A 26,330-nucleotide genomic window follows, 5' to 3' on the forward strand; every position below is an offset into this window, starting at 1 on the left:
GGAGATTTACCTTGGCCCTGATCTTGCCTGGCGACATGAGACGCAGAGAGCAGCCAACTGGTTCAGCTCATGCTACATGTCCTCTTCCAGCAACTGCTTCCTGTACAAGCCCACTGGTCTCCAAATTAATGGGATTGTTGCTTTAGCTCAAGATGTAGGAGATTTAATTCTGGTGTTTGTGTCAGCGATCAATGAAGTCAGGAAACTGCCTTTACAGAGCATTCAAAAGCCCTTTTATTCCGAAAGAATCAAATCCAGGCTTCTGTTAAATGCAGTAAAGGCTGCCATCATTAAAACATTGAGGCTACAAGTTTGGCCACAAAAATGTTACCGTAATGCAGTTGGTATTCAGTCCTTTCTGTCAGCATTGCCAAGTCTGGCTTTTATTTATTTATTCATTTTCACAAGTCTTATGTTTTTCAGGCATTCCATAAAGCCTCAGTGTTTACAGGCATCTTACTCATCTGAGAAGCTCAGCTTCCAGTTTTTAAAGATCTGCTATTAGCCCTCACGGACAGGGAGGAAGCAGGAACGTGTGACGAGGCTGATCCTCACAAGGCAAAACCAGAAGGCTCATAAAAACCCCCACATTTAAAAAGTCAAATATGATTTTTTAAGAGGATCTCATGAACTGGGTCTCCCATTTATGTGTCTCAAGTGCCTGGCATAGACTCTACTAATGATTACTTGGGTCAAGCTGTGATGTGAGTGCAGAGGTGCTGTTAGATGCAGAGAGCTCTGCAGCACTCAGATGGATTGGGGGAGGAATCCTCTTTCCATTTATTATATTCCTGTTTTAACTTCATAGCCTGAGCCTAGCCCTGTGCACCGTGTTTACTGTGTGTTTCATAAAGGCCAGAGGACTCATCCTGTTGCTCTGAACCTGTTTAGCCCATCTTTGGCTGGATTTACTGTTCAGGAAGAACAAACGGTTGCTTAGGAAAGCACTGTATTTAACAAGAGAGCGGGGCTGGATTTTTTTCAAACAGATAAAAGCCAGCAACTCTGAGCTTGGCATGGACTTTGCCATTTTGTTTGTTGCATCACCCCATTGTCTTCTCTATCCCTTCTTTTTAAAAATTTCTTTGTTACAGCATTTCACAACCCACAGGCTGGATACTGTAATTCCTGAAGGAATGCACAGCATAATGAATACTGCATGATCACAAAATAGTTCACCTCGTGCAAAGCCATAGCAGAAAACGACGCAACATGGTTGTTTCCCAATTGTCCCTGCTTCACTGGTTTCTTTGATTTGGAGAAATTCTTTCAGCTTCTCCTCACAGGGGCTACTGAGTGAGAGAGGAAGTGTAACCTTTCTCCACCCAGCAACAAAAATGCAATGGTTTTGGAGCACTTCCCATTTCCATGGTGTCTCTGTACAATGCAGCACAGGAGTTAAACTGGCCTGTACCTCCTTCCCCGGCTGCAGGCAGGGGAACTGGGCTACAGAGCTGCTGGATGAGCCACACATGGCAGCACATGGAGAAACAAGCCCTGCCTCGTAGGAGAAGCAGCTTTGCCAGACTGCTGGGGCCAGAGTTAACAGCAGAACTTTTTAATTTGGGGATTTTCAGCAGCACTTCCATATATCGAGATACTAATTAATGGCTTATTTTAAAAGGTCAGGTTGTTGAGTTTCTTATTTTGTAAATTGGGTTTTTGAGAAGCACTTCCACAGACCGAGATATTAATTAACGGTTTATTTTTAAAAGTCAGGTTGGCATTTTTAAGTGTCTCATTTCCGCGGCCGTTCCCGGGCACAGCGGCGGCCCCGAGGTCCCGGTAGGACCAGGGCACCAGGGAGGGCCCGTGTCACCGTTGGCTTCGCGGCTCACAGGCCCCACGCGTGCCCCGCCAGCGCTTCCCACACACCGCGGGAGGAGGGGAACGGCTGCGCCGGGTGGGGCCGAGCCCCGGCCCGGCCCCGCCGCGCTGCGCCGGCTGCCCGGGCGGGCCCTGCCCGCGGTGCCGCCCGGCCGCTCCCCGCCCGTCGCAGGGCTGACGCGGCGGCGCCGGCGCAGCTCTGGCCCGAGAGCGGCGGGGGCGGAGCGCGGCCCAGGCGGCGGCCGGGCTGAGCCGGGCGGCGCCGCGGGCAGAGGTGAGCGGGGAGCGGCGGTCCCGGCCCGCCCGGAGCTCGGCCCCGCGGCCGCGGAGCGGCGGGGCCCGGGCGCTGTCAGCGCGGGGCCGCGGGCGGGCGGGCGGGCGGAGGCCGCGGGGCGCCGCGTGTGGCTGCGCTGCCTCCCGGCCTCCCGGCCTCCTGCCCTGCCCGGCCCGCGCTGTCCGGGGGCTGCCGCGGGGCTGTGACCGGGCCTGCGGGAGTCGGGGGGAATCCAGGCACGCTGTGCCCTGGGCAGCACGGGGAAACTTCCCTGACTACGTGCTCTGAGAGTTGGGGCGTTGATGGGGTTGGAAAGCTGTAGAAGGGCATTTTCAGGTGTTGCAAGAGCTTTGTTTCTCCGTCATTGGGCTCTCGACCCCACTCTGTCCTCAAGTTGTCTTCTCCCTGAGACTCGCAGTCTCTCTGCAATGCAAGCACAGAGCTTATCTGCTCCAGTACTATTTGCTCTCTCTCCCTCAGCCCTTCCAAGCTGTGCTGGCCGGGAGGGACAGGGAGCTCAGCAGCAGCAGCTGTGGGTGCTGAGCCACGGGACAGGCACAGCAGAGATGTGTTCCTCAGCTAAAGGCTGCGTATAACTAGCGTGCTCATTTCCAAACTCCACTTGTTCTAGCCCAAACTTCCAGCTCAGAAGAGAGATGGATTGCCCTTGGTAATACCCTCATCTTGTCTTTTCATGTTGCTAACACAAGAAGAGAAGTAATTTTTAAAAGCTGCCGTAAAATATGTTTAATACTTGTAGAAATACACTCTTTCTTAAGGAAGGCCTTCAGAAAGCATCAGGAAGACCCTTGACCTCAGACGCATTGAAGGACCTCAGATGAAATACCAGTTTCTGTTTCCTTCACAGAGCTTGGACAGCAAAGTTTGATGGACTTTGTTTCAGCTACTTCTGTGCTTCTGCCTTGCAGAGGTAGTCAGGAAGGAAGGGACAAAGCTTGAGACATTTCATTAAAATCAGTCTAAAGCCTGAAGATTAAAAAATATATGCTTTGCTTATAGAAAAGGGTGTTTGTGTTCTTTAATCTAGAAAATTTGCAACTCTGATTTGTGACAGTATGTCTCTTAAAAGTTCTGTTATCTAATATATATATATCTCCATTACTCGGGTTTAGCCTAAATGAGGATGTTTCTGTAAATAAATTCTATCATCTTGCCAGAAATAAACGTAGTAGTTATGTAGCCAGCTAGGTAAGACTGTGAGTTCCCAGAAGTGCTGGTTGAGAGAAGAGTCCATGGTAACTGTAGGAGTTGAAACTTTGCAGAGTGACCATGAGGTCACCAGCAGTATGTCCTGCTGTGTTCCTCTGAGTCAGTAACTTCGGACTTTGGCTATTTCTGTATGGTCTTGTGCTAATGAGTTATGTTGTGTCAAAGTGCCTTTCCCTAGGGCTTGCTTCACCTCTGGGACAAAATGTTTGCTTAACAGTTCACAGAACTGTGCTGGTCAGGAAAGAAAGAGAAGAGGGGATAGTTGCCAGTGCAGCCAGTCTGCTTTTGCATGTGCTAATTGAGTAATTTCAGACTTCCTGACCTTATCAGCTTAGCTCTGGCCACGTGGTGGTTTGAAGAGAGACACTCTTCTTCAGCTTCCTCTCTCTCTTTCCAATTTTGGATCCTGCTTAGGGGAGGGAGGGCATCTTCTTGCACAGCATATCTCAGCTGCACACCATAGTTTCAGGCTGGCTTTCTCTTTCCTCCTTACCTCCTGTCCTTGGGAGCTGCCCAGACCTCCACTGGGAAAGGCTGAACTCTGGGTGTTGTAAGAACTGCCTCCCACGGGAGCAGGTGACGCATGAGTTACTCCTGCCTGCACAAGGCCATGCTCTCACAGCTGTTCACTTTATTTACATTACTGATGCTCTTAGAAACAAGCTTCTTTAACAGAAGAATTTCCATGTGTCTCTTGACCCACTGGGCACCCTGATGTAGCCCTAGATGGCTTGTGGTGATCTAAGCAGGAAGGAGCAGCTCTTCTGCAGTGCTGCGGCTTTGTTCTGCAGTTGTGTGGAGGAAAGGTTTCTGTGGTCTGACAGTTCAGGTGTCAGCTAGAAACTTTTAGTAGCATTCTGTCAGCAGCATTTGCTGGGATTGTTTCCCCATTTATGTGCTTTTCAGTTAAAACCTGGGGTCTGTAAAACTGTCAAAAATAAATAGGACTGCCAAGGACTAATGAGGGGTTAAACTAAGAGGCTTGTAATGGGTGAAAGATGAATGTGAAATATCTTTTACAGTACTCAACTTCAGAAGGTATGTAAGTTGCAGCCATGTAAGTTGCAAATGGAGCGATCTGCTGATGGATCTAAGGAAAATTGTGTGTGTGTGTGCACTGAATTTGGTACTTGTAGGCGATCGAGGGCCTCATGTTCCTTCATTCCCATGCAAGTGTGCAGTGCTTAATGTCAAGTTGCTACAGTCATGTTTGCTTGTATCTTACCAGAGCTCGTGGGATAAGCATTCTGAAAGTGGAGTGGTTCCAAACATATTTTTTAAGAATTCGAGTATAAAGCAAATCTGTAATCAAAATCTACCATTAATATAGAGAGGTAATAGTCTGGGGTTGTCTTCATCGAGTGCAAAAGAGATTGTGCCTTTTAATATTTAACTATTTGCAGATGGTATGTCAAACACAGCTAAAGGGGTGAGTTACGGTAAATTTCTTTCACTTTTGGTGTTTGGGACGTGTACATCTTGGGCTTTTTGAGTTTGAGGTTTCTGGTGTAGTACTGCATCCCTGTGCAGTCACACACCACAGAAACCTGGCTACCTCCACTGACTAGCCAAACAACTCTGTTAGGGGTGCAAGTTCCTCAGTTCAGAGGTTTTTCATCTCTGTTAATGAATGGGGCACATATTTAACTTTCTCTTCAAGTTCTTAACCTTTGGGCAGTGCTTGCTTTATTTTTAGTTTTACATTGCTCACTTCAGTTCCTTTTCTAGCAGCCCTTTTCTAAGATGTCCTTTTGTCTTTCTGGTTTATGGTGCCAAGTAAACTCCTGTAGCACTGGTGGAAAGTAAGTTCTTCAAGCAGCATCTTGAATTAAGTATTTGCATATGGATCATCTTTTGTCACTCTAAGTAACACTGCTGTTAGAAAAGTGAGCTGTTTTAGCTCCTAGGTCTGGGATTAAATGTTCTTTGGAGGCCTTTACTTTAAGGGGATCCAGACTCAAAACTGATCATGTTTGAAAAGGGAGAGAGGAGGGCAAGAAAACTTTGTGTGGATTAAATGGTTTGCTCAAACTTTATTTACACTTTAGGGAGAAACTTTTGTAGAGAAAAATTGTATAATGTGGAAAAAATTGTGTGGGCATCACAGACAAACATTAAATATTTTCTAATCCTGTAAATTAAAATTAAAGCATTTTAAATGGTCTAAGTTAAAAATTAAACAGAAGAAAAGGTAGGTAGAGTAGGTTTCCTAACATCTTCCTTTGTTGCAGTTTTAAGAAGCTGGATTTCATGACACCAATGAGCAAATTATCTATTTCCATTACTGTTGCTATTTTATGTTGAAAGTGTGGCATCAATCTTGTCTCCATTCAGGTTTGCCTTGGGTCCTTTTCATTACCAGGATTTACCTTTGCTAGAATCTGATGCAGTGTTTTTCCTGCTATCATCATGAGTTCAGTCTCCTCTGGGAAGAGCAGTGGCAGCTGTAGGAATTTCAGATCCTGCATACTCCATGGCCATTCAGAGAGCCTTTTCCTATGTCTGAGGCAGTGTCTGTGGAGGCTATTGGGTTTGGCTGTGGGAGAGCAAGGAGAAAGGTGATGACTCCAAATTGTTCAGGAGTGTTCTTAAAGGCTGGCAGGTATGTGGCACCTATTGCAGAGCCTGAGAAGATTAAACCCTTGCCTTCATCTGCTGTGCTCTCCTTGGAGTGCTGAACCCTCGCTGTGTTGGCAGAAGCCCCTTGTGTATGGGGCTCTGTTGAGAATGTTGAGATTCGCCTGCGTTTGTTTGTTTTACCTGGATGAAATGTGTCTGGAATAAGCTGTCCTAGCAAGCCTGTGGTTTGGTTGTTTACTGAGGCCACTCAAGGAATGTTTTGTGGATAGGAATGTTTTTGCAATAGGCAGACATATAAGAGTTTGTAGTGGAAAAGCAGGCGTAAATTGCATCTAGGGTAGAGAAATATGGAAGTGCTAGATGAGGAAGTACAAAAAAATCGGTGTGATGAGATGTTATGTCCTGATTTTTTCTGATAATTGAATTGTGTGGTGAGTAATAGAGGGTTACAAAAGAGCTAGGCCCTATTGCAATGCTTTAATACTGTTAAGCTGTGCTCTCTGTCAGTGGAGGTAGCCAGATTTCTTTCTACATTGTCAGTCAAGTGAATTCTGGACTGTTTTCTATGTGATGGGAATATCTTACCCAAGTGATAAATTATATTCTTTGTCCTTTCTGCATTTCCACTCCCCTCTCACTCCTCCACGTAAACAAACACACACACACACACACACAAAAGAAATCCCAACTGCTGTTTGTCTAAGATGAGTAGAGTGAAAAATGCAGAAGAGCTTCTTAAGGCAGACTTTGAATACCTGGTTTTGCAGGTGTCATTCATACTTTCCTTAAAAGTCCAATTGTTAATGTTTTATGTTTATTTATAGACTCCTTTATTTTGAGCTACACATGCCTATGTGTAAGGATTAGGACAGACCTAGCTAAGGCAAAACTTGCTATAATAGTCTGTAAGTCAGAATAATTCTGATAGAGGGGCAGGACAAAATCCTTTTCTGAACTTGAGAAAAATACAAACTTGTAAAATACAGAAGGGGATGTACCTAGTGAGGCTGGGACAATTTGCATGAAGTGCACATGTTGTGTTTGCTGCTCTTGCCTTCCCCTTGAATTTCTGGATTCTTCTAGCTTCTAATTAATATTTTTAGCTACGTGCTGAAGTTAAACATATCACAACACAAACAGATATTACTATGCAGGCGTTAACACGCTTGTGTAGTCTCAGCTGTATCCTTATTGAACGCTTTGAGATGCAGGTTTTTTAGTGGGGAAAGAAGTTTTAAAGATGATTAGCTGCTGTCCTGTATTGGTACTGCTTTGTTAATGCAAAGATAAACACTGATTATAGAAGCTGATAGTGGTGGTGTCATGCTGAGTGAGGTGTTGCTGTAAATAGAGAGCACTTACTTTAAGAGTAAACTGTGTCATTCTTTATCTAGTCAGAGAATCAAAATTTCTGTGGGTGTTTGTGTTTTGCTGTTCCTTTAAAGGAAAACTGTGTGAGCTTGTGAAGTGTATTTAGAGGCTGCTCACATTTATTGCACAAGAGTAAGGGCTCCTTTGTACAGTGCTGATGGTGTGGGGTACCTGCACATACTTGTTGATAACTTGGACTTCTGAGTTTTGTTTTTCAAAAGCCTTTTGTAGCAAGCTGGTTAACTGTGCTTGCCCTAGGCGTAGGCAGTGAGAGAGGTTTAACCTCAGGCTAGAGAGTCATGAATTACATATGGGGAGCATGGGATGGGTGGGAATTACCTGTTTATTGCTCTACCCCTAGGGAAGGTAAATGAGCAAAGCCTGCTTACACACCGAACCATTGCAGCTATTACTTGTTTTTCCTTGTTTTTGGAAGTGAAAATGTCTTAGGGAATGTGGGGTTGTGATTGGAGGGGGCTGGAATTTTAGATAGGCATGTGGCCTGAGGGATGTGCCTTAGTGTTTTGCTATTATGTTGCAGTCCAGATAACTATGCATTCAATTCCCTTATTCTTTCAGCTCTTTTTGAAGATCATAATGCAGCAGAAAAATGAAAATCCATAGAAGACATTTGCTTTGGCAAAGAATTCAGCTGCTGGCCCAATCTGGAAGATGGACCACTGGTTTTGGGAAGTTTGGGAAATACTGCTTCAAAAAGCAAGTTTTCCTAACTTAGAAGAAAAGACAGAGTGCCCAGCTATTTGTGAGCTTAAATCACAACAAACTGTACAGAATACTGCGGTGCAGAAGGAAGACACTTGATCTCCAAAGCAGGTGGGCTTCTGATGTGCTTCTAAATGCAGAAACCTGTCCAAAATCTACAGTTGAATTATATAGCTTTCCTTACAAAACTACTGAGAGCAAAAAGAGCCTGTCCCTATCACGAAGCTGAAAGCTTGTCTGGAGAAGCAGTAAGGAAACTCAACAATGAATCCTTTCAGAGTGAAGATCCCTTGATTGAAGAATTTGAAACTGTTGCTGTTCTCAATAGCATCTCTGGCCATTTCCATTATGTCTCGTGTGGCTCGCTGGAAGGTGCTGCCTTACCTGTAAAGAAAGGTGGTTTTGTATATAGCGTGGAGGAGAGCAATAATGATAAGGGCAACACAGTCCTGGTAGTTTTAAACAACTATAAAAGGAAATGCTGTTGCAAAGGGAGTGGAATGGAACTTGTGGCCCCTTGACAGCTCTGAAGAGGTCCAAATTTAACCACCATACTGTAAAAAAGAGATTGTTATTTATGATGCATAAGAAACTTTCTATGGTTAGGTTTCGATATAGAATCATAAAATTCCCGAAATTTCGAGCAAGAGGCAAAACTTGCAAATTAAGAAAAATCAAGCGAAGGTGGGTGCAGAAAGTTACAAGGGACCATCAAGAAACGCTTCAGCGGGATTTCAAAGGTGGATTGTGTAATTTGTTTTCCTCCTGGAAATCTAAAAGTAAGCGTCTTTGGAAGCGATACAGCTTATCAGATATGAACAATCATACACCCAATTCTTTAGGAGCGGAGAATGAAATATGTGCCCCTGAGACCTGCCACACACAGGATGTGTCTGCTGAGCTGTGTTCTGAGGATCCAGAATCCAGAGGGCAGGGTGGCAGTGTGGATGCTGTCCCACCAGAACTGCATGTTAGAGCTTCTCCAGAGGCAGAAACCTTGCACCAGGTGGAGACCAATGGGGCTCTTGAAGAGGATCATTGCTCTGACATTGTTGTCTCTGTGGCAGGAAAAGAAATTGCTGTTTCAGATCAAGATGGTGCAGAATCCAAGGAAGTTGTGGGTGTAGATGGAATGACTCTGTTGCAATCCTCCTTGCGGGATTCTGATGTCCGTGATAATTTTGCAAATGGACCTTTATCCATGGAGCTGACACAGAATGAGGACAGCTCTAGCCAGATGGAAGTAGAAGGCTCTTTAAACTTGGACATTTTTAGTTCAAAATTACTAGATCACCCTTATTGTAAAAGTCCTCTGGAGGAGCCATCACCAGAAAGCACAGGACTGAAATCGGGAACTCGGAAGGGAGGCAAAAGGAACAGTCAGAAAACTTCCCGGGTGGCTGATGAGCAGTTGGCAACGTGGCTTTGTGGTATAACTTTTAAATATCTTAGGGCATCCAGGAGTTCCTGAAAACTGCTGTGTGTATTGTGGAGTTTACATATTGTGTTAATTCCTGTATAAAAATGGTTTCTTACTCTGAATTGTAAAGGTCACTTAGCATAACATTTGATTAAATGAGGCTGCAAAGAGGAGAGCTGCATGAAGGAGGGGCAAATGAATGTTTATCTGACAAGCTATTTTAAGATTATTTTGTTTTAGAGAATACAATGTAGTTTAATTGGAATCTGCAGGAAATTGTTGATAGAAATTTGAAATGTCTTATCATGTGGAATCAAAAGGTTCAGGTTTTTAACCGGTTGACAATTGTTATTCTTAATTTGTTCTTTGAAAATCCTAGGTATTTTAATGCTTCCTTCTACCCTTATACTCTCTTCTCTTGCTCACTAAATTACTTAAACTTAGGTTTTAACAGCCAAATACTGTTCATTGTCCCTTAGTTTTCTCTCCAATCGTTCATAGAGTAAGCTTAATGAATCCTATGAGACAATATTTTTTAAAAAGACTGGTCTTAGCAAAGGTTCAGCAAAAAGGCTTTGGGTTTTTTTTGTGCTATGCTGAGCATGCAGTATTCGATAGTCTCTCTAAAGAGAAGCATGATAAAAATAGAAATTGGTGTCTTATTTATGTGTAGCTTCTTTTTACAGACTGAGTAAGGAGTAGTAGGCTAACATGATGTGCCATCTTGTACCATCAGTGTAACTTCAGAGATGTTCTTATAACTTCCTTTGGAGAAATTGGCCTTTTAGAGTCCCATAAACTTAAAGCTGGTGCCAATGAGTGTTAAAGGAATTGTTTGAAGTTTGATGTGCTCTGATTTTTCTGCCTACCTGTTCGTCCTTCAACTTTGCAATTGATTTCTCTAAAGCAAAATGTGAAGAAGGAGACAGTGAACCTCAAGAGAGGAGTTAGCTCTCCACATCCATATCTGTAAGTTAGTGTGGGATGTGTACCTCTGTCACTGGCTTTATGTGATCCAGCAAGGACCAGACGCCGTGTGAGAAATTGAGAGAAACTGTGGTAACCCACTGAAGAGATCACTTCTGCAATGGAATTTTAAAGTTTATCCATCAGAAAAAGAGAAGTAGTCCTTCTATAACAGGCAAGAGCCAAGGTTGTATCAGGGTGGCAAAGGTTAATGTTTTGTGGTCTGATAGTATGGTATTTCTGAGCTTTCTCAGCTGAAAAGCTGTAAAGAAGAATTTTAGTTGTGGTGTAACTCTGTACAGGAGTTCTTGTGTGTTTAGGAGTGTTGTTAATAATTAACTGCGCTCTAAAAGATAGTGCTAACCTGGCAAGAGTTCCTGGGGTAGAAACATGAAGGAGGTGCAAGTGTTAGCGCTGCTCTTGGGTTTTGAATTTCTCTGCAGCAGCTGAACTGGACGTTAATGGGCTGCAATGCTTGGTGCATTCAGAAGTGCTATTAGATATCAAACAGCCCCATGGTAAATCCTGTTCATGATGGGTATCTGATTTTGCCCCAGGGCTGAACTTTGTATTCTCTTCCTTGAGTTACACCAGCCCAAGTGAGGTCAGTAATGCTGGAGGTCTGGAGCTTTGCTGCTCTTAGTTGTAATGACAAGAACAGTCCTTTCTCTGTGCATTAATAAAAAGCCTTTAAAATTTTTACATATTTAAACAGAATAAGGTACACTCATAAAGTCCCATGCATTGTCTAGCTAGACTTCTAGCCAGAGGGAGAAACATCTTCCCTGTCACAGTGTACTAAGATGTAAGGGATAAAAGCTGTTAGGCAAAAGTGTGGCAGCAAGAAGGTTCTTTTCCCATGAAAAATGCTTCGTTGAGGTTTGATCTTGTTCTTCAATCCTTCCTGCCTGCCTTCTGTCACACTTTTTGTTACATCTTCACTGCTATTCTCAGCTCATTGAATTTTGGGTTTTTTCTTGGTCTCTTTCCTTCAGTTTTTATTCTTACTGCTGATCTTCTGGCACTTTTTCTGTCCGGTCTTTCTCTCATCTTGATTTTTCCTATCCTGATCTTGAAAGTTTGCAGGAAATGTTCTTAAAACCTCAGTAAGCACACAGTGCCTTATCCAGTGATGCTCTGCCATCTCACCCCAGCCTCTGAAGAGTCCTGGACTTCAGATTAATGCAATTTTCCTGGACTCTGATCTCCGATCCAGCTTTCTGTACACACCAGCTTTCTGTACACAGAACACACGTTTTCTGCTGCATCTGAAAATTCATTTTCAGAGAGCTGGAGAACTTGATCTTTTTTCAAGTGTTGAAATCCTGTTCTCCATTCTCTTTCATTTGCAGAGTGGTTTTGGATGCTTGTGTGGAATTTATATCTCCAGTGTTCCAGTCTTGTGTTTGAGAAACAAAAAAGCCTATTTCCTAGGTTTTTCAATTCTTCCAGCATTAATCTCTTCATTATTTCCAAGTTAATATCTTTTTCTGGTGTGGTTGCTCAGTGTTTTCCTGGGCAATGACAGGCTGACATGGCTGGCTGTGTCACCTTAGATGCCATCCCTAGGATACAAGGGTAAAGGAGTTAAACTCGCTGGGAGTCTGTCTGGCGTCTTTTCCGTTCGCTGTGGTGTGGCAGCGGAACTGAGCAGGCTGCAAACACTGCCAGCTCCAGCTGCCTGCATTTGGGGAGAGTCATTCTGCCTGCCATAAGGACAGGATACTGGCTTTTCAATGAAACCTGTTGCAGAAACTGATGGCTGTTCACGTTGCAGTAAAATGATTTAAAATGCTAATTGAAGCAGGGAAGGGGATGGATTCTTCTCTAGCACTGGTATAATTAGTTTGCTGTTGATATGTATGTGTATGGCAAGAACAGGGGCTGATCTTTTCCTGTGAAGCTGAGTGATCAGATTCATGCATTTTTATTTTTGTCCTTCTTCCCCTACCCCCGCTTTTATTTTATGTTGCCAGTTAAGGCTTATTTTTCTTAAATATGTACTTGCCATGTATGGTGGTGGTGCTGCATGTTGGTTGGGTGCAGAATGACTGCTGCTTGTACCTGTAAGAACTGAGAGCTTTATTGGATTGGTGAACTCAGGAGCTTTTTTTATGTTTGCACTTTAATTTTTCTGGTATATTTAAAGGATTCCTAGATGAAGTTATGAAGAAATATGGCAGTTTAGTACCACTCTGTGAAAAAGATGTCATGGGAAGATTAAAAGAAGTCTTTAATGAAGATTTCTCCCATAGGTGTGTAGCAGTATCACATTGTACACTTGGTAAAGAGCAAATCACTTGCATTGCTATCTAACAACTAGCAGAACAGAATCCATTTGACATGACCTTGCCTTGATTTTTCTCTACCTTTTCAATCCTGTTTTAGAAAACCTTTTATCACCAGGGAAATCATGAAGTATCGGGAAAAACATCCAAAAACCTCCACTTGCAATTTCCGGGTCTTCTATAATAAGCACATGCTAGATATGGATGATTTGGCTACACTGGAAGGCCAGAACTGGCTGAATGACCAGGTCAGAGATGCTGGGTGTTTATGTGCTTCCCTAACCCATTTTAGCCCATTTATATTAGAATTCTAGTTGTATACCTTCTGCTGACATTACAGGTGGGCTGTCCTTACTTTACACTTCACAGGTATAAGGAGTGGTAGGCAGCTTTTACAGTGACATGTGCAGTAAGTCTGGAAGCTGGGAGGTGTGACAATTAGACTGTTTCCTTTTGAACAAATGATGTTGGACTATTTTGATAAAATAGTGGCTACTCATATAGGTTTTAGTAACTTTCCCCATCTCAAGCTTGAGCAGATTATAAGAATGACAGAGTGAAACAGCAAACTGTGGCCCACAGCCTTTTTTGGCTGTTTTTTTACAGGAAGGCTTCGGAGCCCAGGGCATGCACTAGTAGATTTAAATTGAATTAAACTGCATTTAAGATTGGGGCAGACTTCAAGCAGCCAGTTACAATCTCTCTCCAGGATGACCACTATTAGTTGCAGAGTGCTTGTCCTTCAGACAGTGTGGCTCTTAAGGCTCTTCTCCGTATTGCTGATTTAAGTGGGTAGAGGCCTGTGTTTTATGGGCACTTGTGAATTTGGGTCTTAAAAAATTGTGATGTATGTATTTAACTATTTACTAACTCTTCCAGATAATTAACATGTATGGTGAACTCGTAATGGATGCGGTCCCTGAAAAGGTAAGGGGGTTTTGTTATTACCAATGTACCTAATGAGAGATGGAGAGCGGAGGGTGAAACTTTGCACACTTTGGGTGTAGAATCAGGATTCAACTCAACGATGGCCTGAGTGCTTCCATTATAATTTGTTGTTATGTGCTGCTCAAATTTTCTACGTTTCCTTTTCCCTTTTCAGTGCTGTTGCTCTTGTTTCAGGAACTGACTGTATTAGCTCTGCAGGTGGTCTCTGTGGTAGCCTAATGTCACTGATGTACCTGTGGAAGACACGTGCCCTATGTTGGCCCATCCCACTCTCTTTGCTTCCCTAGAGGTTTCTTCTTTCCAGCTTATCTGCTTCTAAAGTGCTGTATTCATGCCTTTGCTCACCAGCCTGGTGTTTCAGCTGAAATTTTTGATGAAGATGGATTTCTGCTGAGATGACAAACCATGAGTGTTAGCATCTGAAACATGCACATGTGCTACTTGCACTCACCCTCCCGCCCACCTCATAGCTGTGGGGGCTGTAACAGCTCAAGCTGTGTCAGCTGCCTGCCTGGTGAATGTGAATTTGTGTGGAGCTGCTTGGTTCCTTGGCAGTATTGACTCTGCAGGACTCTGTTTTGTGCATCCTCCTCAGAATGCTTACAGCTTTGCAACTGCAGTGCCTGACTGTTGGTGGCAATTGAGAGAAAGCAAAAAAAAATAATCAAGAAAACGCACACACACACATACACACACCCCCCATTTTGTGACTAAATTTGCAGCAGTGACAATTATAAAAACCCATCTGTTTAGGGACCGAAGAGTTTTCAGGTGAGACCACAAAGGAAGAACCAAACAAAGCCATTCTTAGATGAGCTCTGCACAATGTAACTCTTAAAATCTTCAAGCTCTGAAGAAAGAGCGTTTTTGCTTTGATTGGAGGTGATGGTGATTCTTCATTAGTATTCTCCATATTTCCTGAGTGTGCTAGGCTAGAGGTATTGGAGATTGTGTCTGTTTGCTTGTGTCTGCTTTTTCTTCCTAGTGCATAATTGAAATCCTCATGGGAGATTTTGTGCTGGTACCTCAGAATGTGGTTTTGAAGTCTATTGGCATAGCTAATGGCTATTAGACTGTGTTCTCAGATGCTGAATTTTCTAACTTTTTTTTTCAAGTAACAGCTCAAGCCTTCTACCACCTCTACACTAGCAGAATTATTAAAAACAGATGTTGCAGATTTCTATTTGTATTAATCTGTTAGTATAATTGCAAGAAGCTAAGCACAGGGAATAATAGTGTTAACTTGGAGCTATTTTTTTTTTTGCATAAGCCTACATTTTTTTGTCATAAATGTTGGTTTTCACTTACCAATTGGATCAGTCATACCTTAAAAATACTTCTCAATAGCAGAATATTGTTCATGTCATAAGAGCTGAATGCCAAAGACAATGTTGTTGGACTAAATCTCATAACTGTTTTGATCAGTTTTCTTTTTCTGAGTCTCAGCTTCCAGCAACTAAAGCCAGAAGTTACTCCCTTCTCCACCACCCCTGCTTTTCCAGTCCAGTGTTCTCTTCCTTGACCCCCGTAAAGAACAACAAAAACTACAAAAACTAGCTCCTTGTCCTGGTGTTTTTTTTCCAAGTCTGTCCCCAACAAAAAAATTAAACATGATATGCCTGGAGATACAAAAATGTAAATATAAATGCTGCAGTGGCTCACATGATATATTATAGGGGAAACAAGGCTTATTTTATTAGCTTGCTGAAGAACAGTAAGAGTTGAGGCTTGGCAAAGCCTCTGTTTGTCCCTACTGGGGTTCTGTTTCTAAACCTACATTAAATATTGCCTCATTACAAGTTGTTTTGTATAAATTATCCTGGGGGAAGGGGAATGACTGTGCATGAAAATTTCTGTGCTCATTGCTCCTCTCTCTCTCTTTTTTAGGTTCATTTCTTTAACAGCTTTTTTCATAGACAGCTCGTAACCAAAGGATATAATGGGGTAAAACGATGGACTAAAAAGGTACCTTTAACATGGTGCCATCAGTGCTGGGATTCTGCTGGTCTGGGCTTAGTCACTAACTTGAAGCTGGGTTACAGTGTGTTATTTGCAAAGGAGCTGTACAAAGTGGGAAGGGCTTGATGAAAATAGTAGTGTGGCACTGTTCAAGTTAGTATGGGTATGTTGTACTTGGAATGGCTAAATCTTCAATGGGAGGTTATCTCTTTGTGTATGTTCATGCAAGTTGTTAATTTAACTGCAAGAAATGTCTCTTACTGCTCCTGACAGTGCCAGGTACACTAATCTACAGGAGAGCAGACTTAATTCAGGTTCTTCCTTTTATCTCAACCTAGCATTCTTTGACAAAATCAAATTGTTACGCCAAGTAACACATACCAGGAACTAGAAAGCAAAAAAGAGACCCGTAGTTAATAAGCCAGACTGTTGTTCTCTTGACAAGAACAGAATTCACCTTACTTTCTAGAACCCACACCAAATCATGGGTGTGATATTTTCAGGGACAGCTAATGCAAAAAGAAATATTCTCTTTTTTTTCTATGAACATTTGTCCTTTCTAATATGGGAGATGAGGCAAGACTAATCAAAGGCCATGTTTGAATGTATGATCTTTCTGCAGAAGTACTTAAATAGCACACATCTGTGAAATGCTAGAGATGAACTCATTATCCAAATATAAAATCTATTCATATAATTTATTAAAAATCTCTTTAAAGAGAGTTGGAATATCAGTGCTTAATATTCCCACATACTATTTTTTAAACATTCCTTTTCTCCAGCAACCCAAGTTTTGTAAAAACCCCCGAAATTAAGGTAGATTCTGGAAGCAGGATCTGTATTGTTGTTGCTGCTGAGAGGTGCCTGATGAGACAGGACAATTTTTAGATATTTACACTTGAATTCCAAAAGAATCTCTCAAGCAAGAATGAGAACTAAGCCGTTACTATGGGAAGGATTCTGTAGACTCCTTCTTCCTGTAATGTGCAATAAAGGGGAATTTGTTTCTGCTCTTTAAACACACCAGAGTATTGCACCGTGTTTTGTAAATGTTTTCTCCTGGGATACAGGATACCCTGTGCTGGCTCTGGCTGCAGTGGTTTCAAAGCTCCTGTTAGTGTCTCTCCCTTCTGATCACCCATCATGCTGGCACTCCTGATTCACTGTCGTGACACAGAGCTTGACTGTGCTCTCGTGGTGAAATGAATCTGGGTTTCCGCCACTCTTCCTGTACATCAGTTCATAACTAAAGGCCAATTTTTGGCTGCCTGTTTCTACTCTTCTGCTGCAGGATTGTACACCTGCAGTAATCCCACAACTAGGGCCACATGAGGGCCCTTGAGTTTTGTGTGGCTCTGCTTTTGCTGGACATCACAGAAGATGTAGTTCATTTCTCTTATTCCAGTTTTCCTTTGTGGTCTCAGCTTGCTGCTGGCTGACATCCCTGCGCTTCTCTCCAGGAGTGATGGATCGGTGTGCAGCGAGTGTGTTGTAATCCGGTCAGGAAGCAGTTTCTGCAGGTGGGAGCAGGGTCGATGCTTGTCACAATCAAAGGACTGTTGTGAGCCAGGCTCAGCTGATAACTGCTGTGGATGCCCACACCTTTTTGTCTCTTCAACTTCCCATTGTTACTCAAGAAATAGACTTTTCTTTCCTACAAAAGACCTGCCCTTGCCAGTAGTGTTGCAATTATGTACTGTTCAAATTGCACAGTGCTTAAAAAAAACAGGAAAAAAGCTTAGAAATCTTCCCACAGGATGAGTTCATTTAGTTCAGGATTCTATTTTTGCTTATTTTCTGGACTGTGCCACCAAAACCCCAGTAATTAGACACTTCTTTCAAGAGGAGCTAGGAGAAGGAAGATCATGAAAGGCCCTGGCTTGGCTGGCTTCCAAAAGCATAAGGGCTCATCTGCCATACAGACACCGGGGGTGTTGCATCTGATCTACTTGTTCTGTACTTCAAGACCTTTTCCCTTGTTTGCTTGCCTGTGACCACGGTACATCTGCTACAAAGTTAGCTTTGAGAAAGGATGAATCTGCTCTACCTTCTTGCCCTCCTTTCCTCTGTTCACCAAAGCATTCTGCACTCCTCTGCTTTTCTCTGGCAAGTCCCAGAGCCTGTGTTAGAATAGAAGGGGTCACACTGCAAACTTGCTGGTTTTGTGGGGTGTTTGTAATTACAGCCTCTTCATAGAATCATGGAATGGTTTAGGTTGGAAGAGACCTTACAGATCATCCAGTTCTGCCCCTCTGCCGTGGGCAGGGACACTTTCCACTATCCCAGGTTGCTCCAAGCCCCATTCAGCCTGGCCTTGAACACTTCCAGGGGTGGGGCAGCCACAGCTTCTCTGGGCAACCTGTGCCTGTGTCTCACCACCCTCACAGGGAAGAATTTCTTTCTTACATCTAATCTAAACCTGTCCTCTGTCAGTTTAAAGCCATTCCCTCTTGTCCTGTTGCTCCATGCCCTTGTCCAAAGTCCATCTCCAGCTTTGTTGTAGCCCATTAGGTACTAGATGGTGCTGTAAAGTCTCTACGGAGCCTTCTCTTCTCCAGACTGGACAGCCCCAAGCCCTCAGTCTCTCTTCACAGCAGAGGTACCCCAGGCCTCTGAACATCTTTTTGGTTTCCTCCGGACCTGATCCAACAGGTCCACCTCCTTCTTACATATGGGGCCTCAGAGCTGGACACAGCACTTAAGGTGGGGTCTCCTGTGAGAGCCGTAGAAGGGCACAATCTCCTCCCTGACCTGCTGGTCTCATTGCTTGTGATGCAGCCCAGCATGCAGTTGGCTTTCTGGGCTGTGAATGCACATTGCTGTAGTGTGTTGAGCTTCTCATCAACAGCCCCAAGGTCTGTCACCTACTCATTTCTATCAGCAGCTCTGATAGAAATGAGTGGTGCTCACACTGGACAAGTGTCATTACTGAAGAGATGAAGAGCTGACATAAACTGGGGCTCGATTGTATTGCCATCATTACCTAAGAAATTCCACTTCAACATGGATGCAGTGCAACATAAACAGGATTTTTGTCACAAGTACAGTAGTGATTAATTTTGATACTGTACAAGGTTCCTCAGCCACTTTCTGGACTGTAACTATATTTTTGTGCCTGCTAATAAGTTGTGTATTAGGTAAACGTGAAGAATGTGGTGAAAGAGTGGAGGGGGCAAAAGAAGATTTCAGTTACAGAGAGGCAGAGAGGAAACTTGGGTACAGTTAATGTCTTGCTTTGCTGTATTCCGCCTGTGGAACTCTCTGTAATATATGTTGTTCTTTTTGCCAGGTGGACTTGTTTAAGAAGACTCTCTTGTTAATTCCTATTCACCTGGAAGTCCATTGGTCCCTCATTACTGTGAACATCCCCAGTCGAATTATTTCATTTTATGATTCCCAAGGCATTCATTTTAAGTTTTGTGTAGAGGTAAGAGTGACAGTTGTGTCTGCAAAGTCGGAATTGTTTTCTTAAACAAAACACTCCCCCTTTGTTTCTGTTCAGCCATAAACTTTAAATGTGGTATGTCTGTCATTGTCTTGCTGTGTATGAAATGAGAATCAGCCTGTCCTGCTGAGGAGTCTGAAGCACAGAGCTCGAGGGTCACACCAGAGCCAGGAGCTGAGGTCAGACTGCCTATTGCCCAATTAGCCTGACCGTGTAATCAGCACAGCTTTGGTGACTCTGACTTGGCACTCCCACAAAAAGCAGGAGCTCAAAGCCCAGTGCCATGGGGAAGCAGAACCACCCCAAGGAGAGTGAGGGCTTTTCTTTCATCTCTTAAGGGACTTGTGTTTAGGATAAATGATAAATAATGGTCCTTTAGGGGATAGGTTGCCTGGGTGAGAGCACAGAACTGAAGATGCCAAAGTGTTGCCCAGTGGGGTTTATGTGTTACTGTGCTATTAACAGCATGTTGCCTTTTTCCTTGTCCTGCATTGAAACGGGGTAGTGGCCTCTGGTTAGAAGTCAGCAACTTTTCAGGGCTGCAACCTGAACACTGGAGTTAAATTATCAGTCTTCCTGATAAAGAACAGCCAGGAAATTTTTGCTGGGCTTAGCAAATTGTAATGACCCTCTTACAAAAGCTAATTTTGTCAACTTAATTGCTTGCTTGATGCAGCAGCCCTCTACTTTTAACTGTGTGTAGTTGTTGGCTTACAGAAGAGTAGTAATTATTGTACCCAGGAGAGTTCCCAGCTAGGACTTCTGAATGAAGATAGTATGCCTGCTGGCATTTGCTGAGGATGAAGCTAATGTTTGTCCTGGGAGCAAGAGATCTCATGCTCTCTAGCTTGTGAGAACGTGCAGCGTGAACCAGCCATCCCTCTCGGCTGCCCTACAGTGTCTCCTGCAGCCTTGCAACCTGATCTCTCCCATCCCATTCCAGGCAAGGCATTTGCACCTGAGTGTCTCACAGACATGAGGAAATTTTATTTCTGCCTGTTCTAGGGGTAGGAGGGGAGCAATACCCCAAAATTCACTGTGATCCACACACTAAGGTGAATATTTCTGTGCTGCAGTGTTTAAATTGTGCTATAAATGCCCAGTCTGTTTACAGAGAAGTAAGATTTGCTTAACCCAAGACCATAGTCTCATTTATCTTGCTTCCTTCTCTTCGCTTGTGTCAGCCTATTTTTTTTCCTGTATGTCACTAAAACTCTCCCTGGAGCTTTGTTGATTAGCTGCAGAACTCGAGCGTTTTGTACTGAGATTCCAGCAGGAAAATGCAGTCGTATTGAACGTAAGGGCCTTGCTGTCAGCCAGTAAGCCAGGAAAGAACACATGCCAGGCTGCTCTGTTTTTCTCTGCATGTCTGGGAGCACTCTGACCTTGTCCCTGGGTGCCACAGCTAGTCTGGCATGAAGTAGAGCAGTGTACAGTATGGCTGAGGGGTGTTAGAGCTCCCCTTGATAGATTAAAATGAACCTTGATGGTAGAAGGCACAGTACCCACCAGAGTTCATTTCTTTACCTCTAGATTTTAGCTCAGCTCCTAATGCTCACCTGAAATTTGTCCTCATTGTCAAATGGTTACCAACCAAGCAGTCACTGTTTCTCTCCTGTTCTTTAGTGGGTGAATAATGTTGCTTTTTTTTCCCTTTCTTCTTTAAAGAACATTCGAAAGTATTTGCTGACTGAAGCAAAAGAGAAGAATCACCCCGAGTTCCTTCAGGGTTGGCAGACTGCTGTGACAAAGGTAAATGGCAGCACTTTGAGCCCTGGGGTCTGACTCTGTGGGAGATTTCATGAAGCTGCTTCTAAATTCATATATTTGTACTAGTAGTAAATGGGTTTATGCTGCCCACATGGAGGGTGCTGGGAGAGATGCAGGTAGTTACGCATGGGAATTCCAGCTCTGTTGGTCATTCAGCTCCCACCAGGGCTTTAGCACTTTCTGCAAGTGGCTTGGTGATCTGAGCCTTTCTCTGGACAATTAAATGTGTGCACAGCAAAGCCTGCAGCTGGTGTCCATATTGACACAAGGTCAAGGACTGACTGAGCGGGACACTCAGCTGCCCCCCTTCTCCTGAAAGGGCTGTTCTGAATGGATGGGCTTTGGTGAGGGAAGGAGCAGGCTGGTGTTGCTACTGCTGATATTTTATGTTTGCTGTGGATAGAGGGCTTTGGTCTCCAGGGCTGTTTGTGGCACATTGCGTTTGATCGCAAGTAAACAAAGTCTGGCAACAATAAAAGGGAATAACTTGTGTGTAGTGTAAATGAGGGAATATGTAATTGCGTAGCCATCCCATAATGGCTCCAAAGATATAAAACAGGTCATTGCACACTAGACATACTTCCAACAGCTCCCTCCTTGCACAGATTTATTTTTAGATGCTGATACAATGATAAAATGATTCTTCTCTGCACTCATGCACAACCTGTGCAGTCAGTTCATCCTCCTGCATTCTGTGAGGTGGAAGATCTGGGAGTTGAGAAAAAACAATTACTTTGCCTTTTCAAGTGCCAGAGACATAATAGCACTAGTGATTGGAACTTTTTAGCTCTGCATATCAAAATTGAGCATGTTTGAGGAAATAATGAAGGTTGAAAGTTATCATTTGAGACTGCCTTGCTCAGTCCTGTTGCCTAGTGATGAACCATTTGTCATGTTCTCTGAAACCCTTTGGTGTGGCTGGGGGAGGAAGGCCACTGCTGGTAGCATGGATGTTGAGAGTAATCTTCCTCTAGGCCTGTGTGACTTTGCTGATATAGTTTTGTCCTGTGTAAAGTAGATAATGCTGTACAAACATTTATTTAAACTAATTGAGAAGCTGTTCTGTGTAGGTCACTTAAAAGAAAATAAACTTGAAAGTAAGACTTATAATTTATTTTCTGTCCTACACTATATATTTTTCTAAATATTAGGTGTTTTTCTAACAAGGTGTTGAGTGTCACCTTGAAAAGTTTGGGATGAGAGCAAGTAATTACAACTCCAGTTTCTGGAGCTGCAGAATAGCCTTCTCTGAACATGAGACAACTGACCCTTATGCTGAATCTTCTTTTGGACTTTAAGCAGGAGTTAGTGAACAAAAGGATTTAACTAAGTAAAAGGATAAGGATCTGATGTGTCTCTGGTTGTTTCTTTTCCTTTCAGTGCATTCCACAACAGAAAAATGACAGTGACTGTGGGGTTTTTGTGCTCCAGGTAAGAGTATTCCTATCTAAAAATCAATGGCCTGTATTGTTCATGTAGTAAATGTGCTTTTTTTCAACCAAGCCTTTTCCTTTTCCCCAGTACTGCAAGTGCCTCGCCTTAGACCAGCCTTTTCAGTTCTCCCAGGAAGATATGCCCCGAGTGAGAAAAAGGATTTACAAGGAGCTGTGTGAACGCCAGCTAATAGACTAATAAAATGCAGCCAACCTAATTTCTCTGGCATTTCTGACAAGTTGCAGCTGGTGTTTGTGTACTTGAATTTCTGAAAATTTCCATGAATTTTGAGCGATTCTTAGCTGAGTGGTTGGCCACTGTTGTTACCTCAATCTTTTAAAAGTTCTTTAACTGGCAGAACATAACAGAGCTGCCATAGATTATTCCTAATGTCAGTTTGGTTCTCTTACGTTCCTGTATTTAATATTTATTATTTCAGCATGCATATAGGCAAAGCATGCAACTAAAACCATGAAACGGTAGATTTGGGGCACCTTTGCGGTGTAGCTAGAAATGACAAATACAGGTGAAATTGTCTGGAAAAATAAAGATGCATGATATGTTTTCTGATGCAATAATGCTTTGAATGTATCAAAAAAAAATCAATGCCATAAAAAGAACAGCTAGAATGTATTTGATAGTTCCATTGTCCCTGTTGTGGCTGTGTAATACTGGATACCACATTTTAGGGTGGCTAAAGTCATCTACAGCTTTAATTTGTGAAGACCCTTTTTCAAATAGTTGAAGTTGCTAATAAAGTTTGTTCTGTTAGCATTTCTCTGGCTGTCATTATCAGCCTGTCCCTATAGATAAAAAGCAGTCTTTGCACAAATAAAGCTTCAGCACTTGTCTGTATATTAGAAAATACAGAAGTGCTCAGTCAGATGGATGGTAAGTTCCTAGATGCTGCAGAAGTCTCCATGATGTGTGTATTAAGGAGAAGTATGAAGCTGACCCTGAAGAGTCACAGCTTAGATAGTAAGATAAACTCCTTGGCAGTAACTGTTTACATCTCAGATGTCTTTGAGTCATTTCTCAGATCCACGATATGCAGTGAAAATGTACCATTTCTCCCTTCAGCTCTGTCTTCAAAGCTTGTTGTCTTTAACCTCCTGTTGGCTTTTGCTTTTGTTCAAATGTAAATTAATTAATTTCTGCTGCATCTGCTGTTTGATTGTCTCGAACATCCCAGGTTTTGTCTGTGTCCAGTAGCGCCGATGGGTCTGGTTGGGAGTTGCAGCACTTGTGGTGGGTGCAGTGCAAACACAGCGAGGTGATGTCATCCCGCTCCAGAGGGGTGGGAGCCCACGAGCCCAGCCCTGAACTTGCAGGGTTGTTGTGCTGGGCAAAGGGTGAGTGAGAGTGGTGGATCTGCTGGGCTTTCACCTTGGTCTGTAAACTGTGATGTGCTCCTTGCTGAAGAGAGCTACTTCTGTTTGAAGAGATTGTTGTCTGGCACTGCTACACTGGCAAATGTCTTTGCTGTGTTTTTCTGCCAGATACAGGAATGAGCCCAGAGGAAAAGTATTTTCATTGCTAAACATCATCTGCTGCACAGCTTCACTTTGTGTCCATCCACAGCCCTGGTTCTGATGGAGGAAAACTACTTTGACTTCCCTGCCTTGCAAATTAATTCAGACTTGAGCTAAGCCAGGTGCAAATCCGTCCTAGATGACGAGAGGGAGAAGGGAGGGAGTGCCAAGCACAGTCAGGCCAGGAAGTGGAAGCACATGCACACTGCTGTGCTGGAGAAGGAGTTCCTGCAGTATCCTTGCGTGTTCCCACTTCCCCTTGTTGGCAGCTGGCAAGGACTGGCTTAATTTAGCAAGATAAGGAAAGCCTTAAGCACTTGGTTAGATAATTTAAACGAGGAACTTAATGAATCAGAAAGAACCTAAAACCCAGACAGGCAAGATAGATCTGCCCACTGTATGGTGCAGAGCACCCCCCAGCACAAGGTTTATTTGTGTTTCCCAGAGGTGTAACTGGCAGGACAGCAGCATCTTCTTGAGGTGAGTGCTTGTGAGCAGTGCAGGGTGACTTGCATGAAAACTGAAACTTGGGATGCAGTTCCTCCTGTGGGGTAGCACATACAAGCCAGTGCTGCCATTCTCATCTTCTCTGTGCACTGGTGTCACATGAATTGTTCCAGTGCTTATGGGGTGGGACAGTTGATCCAGGCCACAGCTAACCCAGAGGACAGCTCTTACCTCAGTATAACCTGCTACTAAATGTGTATCCTGGTATGAAGGAATACACAGAATTGGGTGGCCAGGAAGAGATGTGGAGGTGGTGCCACTTTGGGTGCATGAAAGTGAGGCTTTATTTTCAAGTAAGACTCCTGGCAGAAAGGGAGTGGAACAAAAAGAACTGCATGAGCAATTTGCTTTTATTTTCAGAACTTGAGCAATTTGGTAAGGAAGCTTGAAAGGTGTCCTGTGAGACTACCAGCCTGGGAGGTTCAGTGCCTCAAAGAAAGACCCTTATTTTTCTGTGCAAGTTGCCTTGTTGATGGATATTTTTCATTGCATGGGAATGTGCTGGAACACTGCAGTACAGACAGTTGCTTCCTAAGGCTTGGTGCCTACTACTGGTTGGTAAGCATCCATCTTGCTCTGTATGAGAGATTGTGAGGAGCCTTTAATCACGATCCCCTTATCAGAGCGTCAGCCAAAGCTCAGGATTTCTGTGAGCTCTGTGTTGAACGTGGGTGCTTTGAAGCAAGTGCATGTGTGTCCCAGATCGTTTGAGGGGAGGGGGCTTGCATTTGAATCTGCTGCCTTGTGAACTGGGGAACAGGGTGGGGAAACATGCATGTTGGAAAGCACTTCTTATGTGCTTTCTTGTCATCTAGAGGTTTCCTGACAAGTGTTCCACTTGGTTATGGGGCAGCTCAGAGGAGTTGCACTTGAGTCTCCAGCTGTGAACACACCAGTGAGGGGCCTCTGAAAAAAAAAAGGAGGGGAAATTGAAAACAGATCTAATGTAAGCAAAGTATGTTGGTGCAGTGTTGAAATTAATCACAGGCAGTCAGAATCTCAGGCTCTGTAATGGTGTATCCTGTGAAACTGGACTAATTAACTCCTCCTTGAGAATGTCTTTGATGCCTTAAAGGAGATGGACTTCATAATCTGTAGTCATTTTACTAGTTCTTAAAACATTCAGAACTATGTAGAGTGTTTTTATTATGAGAGGCACATTTATGTGGATGTAGTTATGGCTGTTAGCAATTCTATTAATGTGATCTTCAGATTTTCATAAATCACTCTGAACTGGTTTGGCAGATGCTTAAATTTCACGACTTGTTCCAAAGAGATTGTCTCGCTGTGCTGATTTATACAAATAGTCCCAGAACTGGTGAAGCCTCTGCCTCGTGCGTGACAAATTTAAGCTACCTGAGTTGTAATAAACCTTAAACAGAATTGAAAATGAATTAGCAGTTTCCATTTCGTTTGCTTTAATCTATAGTTTTAAATGACTGTGCCCCTGATACAAATCAATAAATGCAGAGTGTGGCCTTGATTCTGCAAGGTGAGTAGAGAGATGCCTATTGCTGAGCTGCTGGTACTTGCAGAATGGAGGCTTGCCCTTTGTGGTGTCTAATATGCAGTTGTTCTTTTCTTACCTGGCTCTCTTGAGGGTGAAGGTGATATTTTGAATGTTCCACATGCACTGATCACCAAGCCAGACAGGCCTGCACAGAGCTGCTGGCTTGTGTTGAATCTCCAGCGTAATGCTTAACCTACCTTTACTTTCTCAGACTTTTGATTGGCATTATCTACTGTAGCATTTACTCAATTCAACATGAAAATTTAAACCTTGGAAAGTGCTGCAGAGTTAACTCCACTGAGCAACGACTGTGCACTGTGGGTGTGCTCTTGCATTGAATGAAGCCCATGTTCCTGTGCAGTAATAAAATTGAGTTTTACCATAAACCCTATTTTCTTTCAGTGGTTTGGTTTCATTTTAATTTTAAAAGCAACCGATGTGATGTTTGAGGGAATGTTTGTAGCAGCTTGTTTTAGGATGTGTTATTAGGAGAAGCCTCTCCAGTTGATTAGTTCAGTAACTTTGAGCTGAACACTAATGATGCTC

General features: G+C 43.3%; 1 protein-coding gene and 1 long non-coding RNA gene across 2 annotated transcripts in view; both read left to right on the forward strand.

The window, feature by feature from the left end:
* Positions 1 to 1,645, forward strand: part of LOC137479821 (uncharacterized) — a 131,851-nt gene extending 130,206 nt beyond the window's left edge. Inside the window, exon 4 of the long non-coding RNA XR_011002543.1 lies at positions 1,095 to 1,645. This is a non-coding gene — a long non-coding RNA (uncharacterized lncRNA). The remainder of the gene's footprint in view (positions 1 to 1,094) is intronic.
* Positions 1,646 to 1,952: 307 nt separating this feature from the next.
* On the forward strand, positions 1,953 to 25,668 carry SENP5 (SUMO specific peptidase 5). Its single transcript, XM_068200419.1, has 10 exons — positions 1,953 to 2,101; positions 7,862 to 9,435; positions 12,541 to 12,646; positions 12,780 to 12,927; positions 13,559 to 13,606; positions 15,515 to 15,592; positions 18,876 to 19,013; positions 20,700 to 20,783; positions 22,182 to 22,232; positions 22,323 to 25,668. Exons 2-10 carry the CDS (start codon positions 8,484 to 8,486, stop codon positions 22,431 to 22,433), a joined length of 1,716 nt encoding a protein of 571 aa, XP_068056520.1. The 5' UTR covers positions 1,953 to 2,101; positions 7,862 to 8,483; the 3' UTR covers positions 22,434 to 25,668.
* The last annotated feature ends 662 nt before the right edge of the window (positions 25,669 to 26,330 follow it).

This window comes from Anomalospiza imberbis, chromosome 10 (assembly GCF_031753505.1).
Source record: "Anomalospiza imberbis isolate Cuckoo-Finch-1a 21T00152 chromosome 10, ASM3175350v1, whole genome shotgun sequence".
In the NCBI taxonomy this organism is placed as follows: domain Eukaryota; kingdom Metazoa; phylum Chordata; class Aves; order Passeriformes; family Viduidae; genus Anomalospiza; species Anomalospiza imberbis.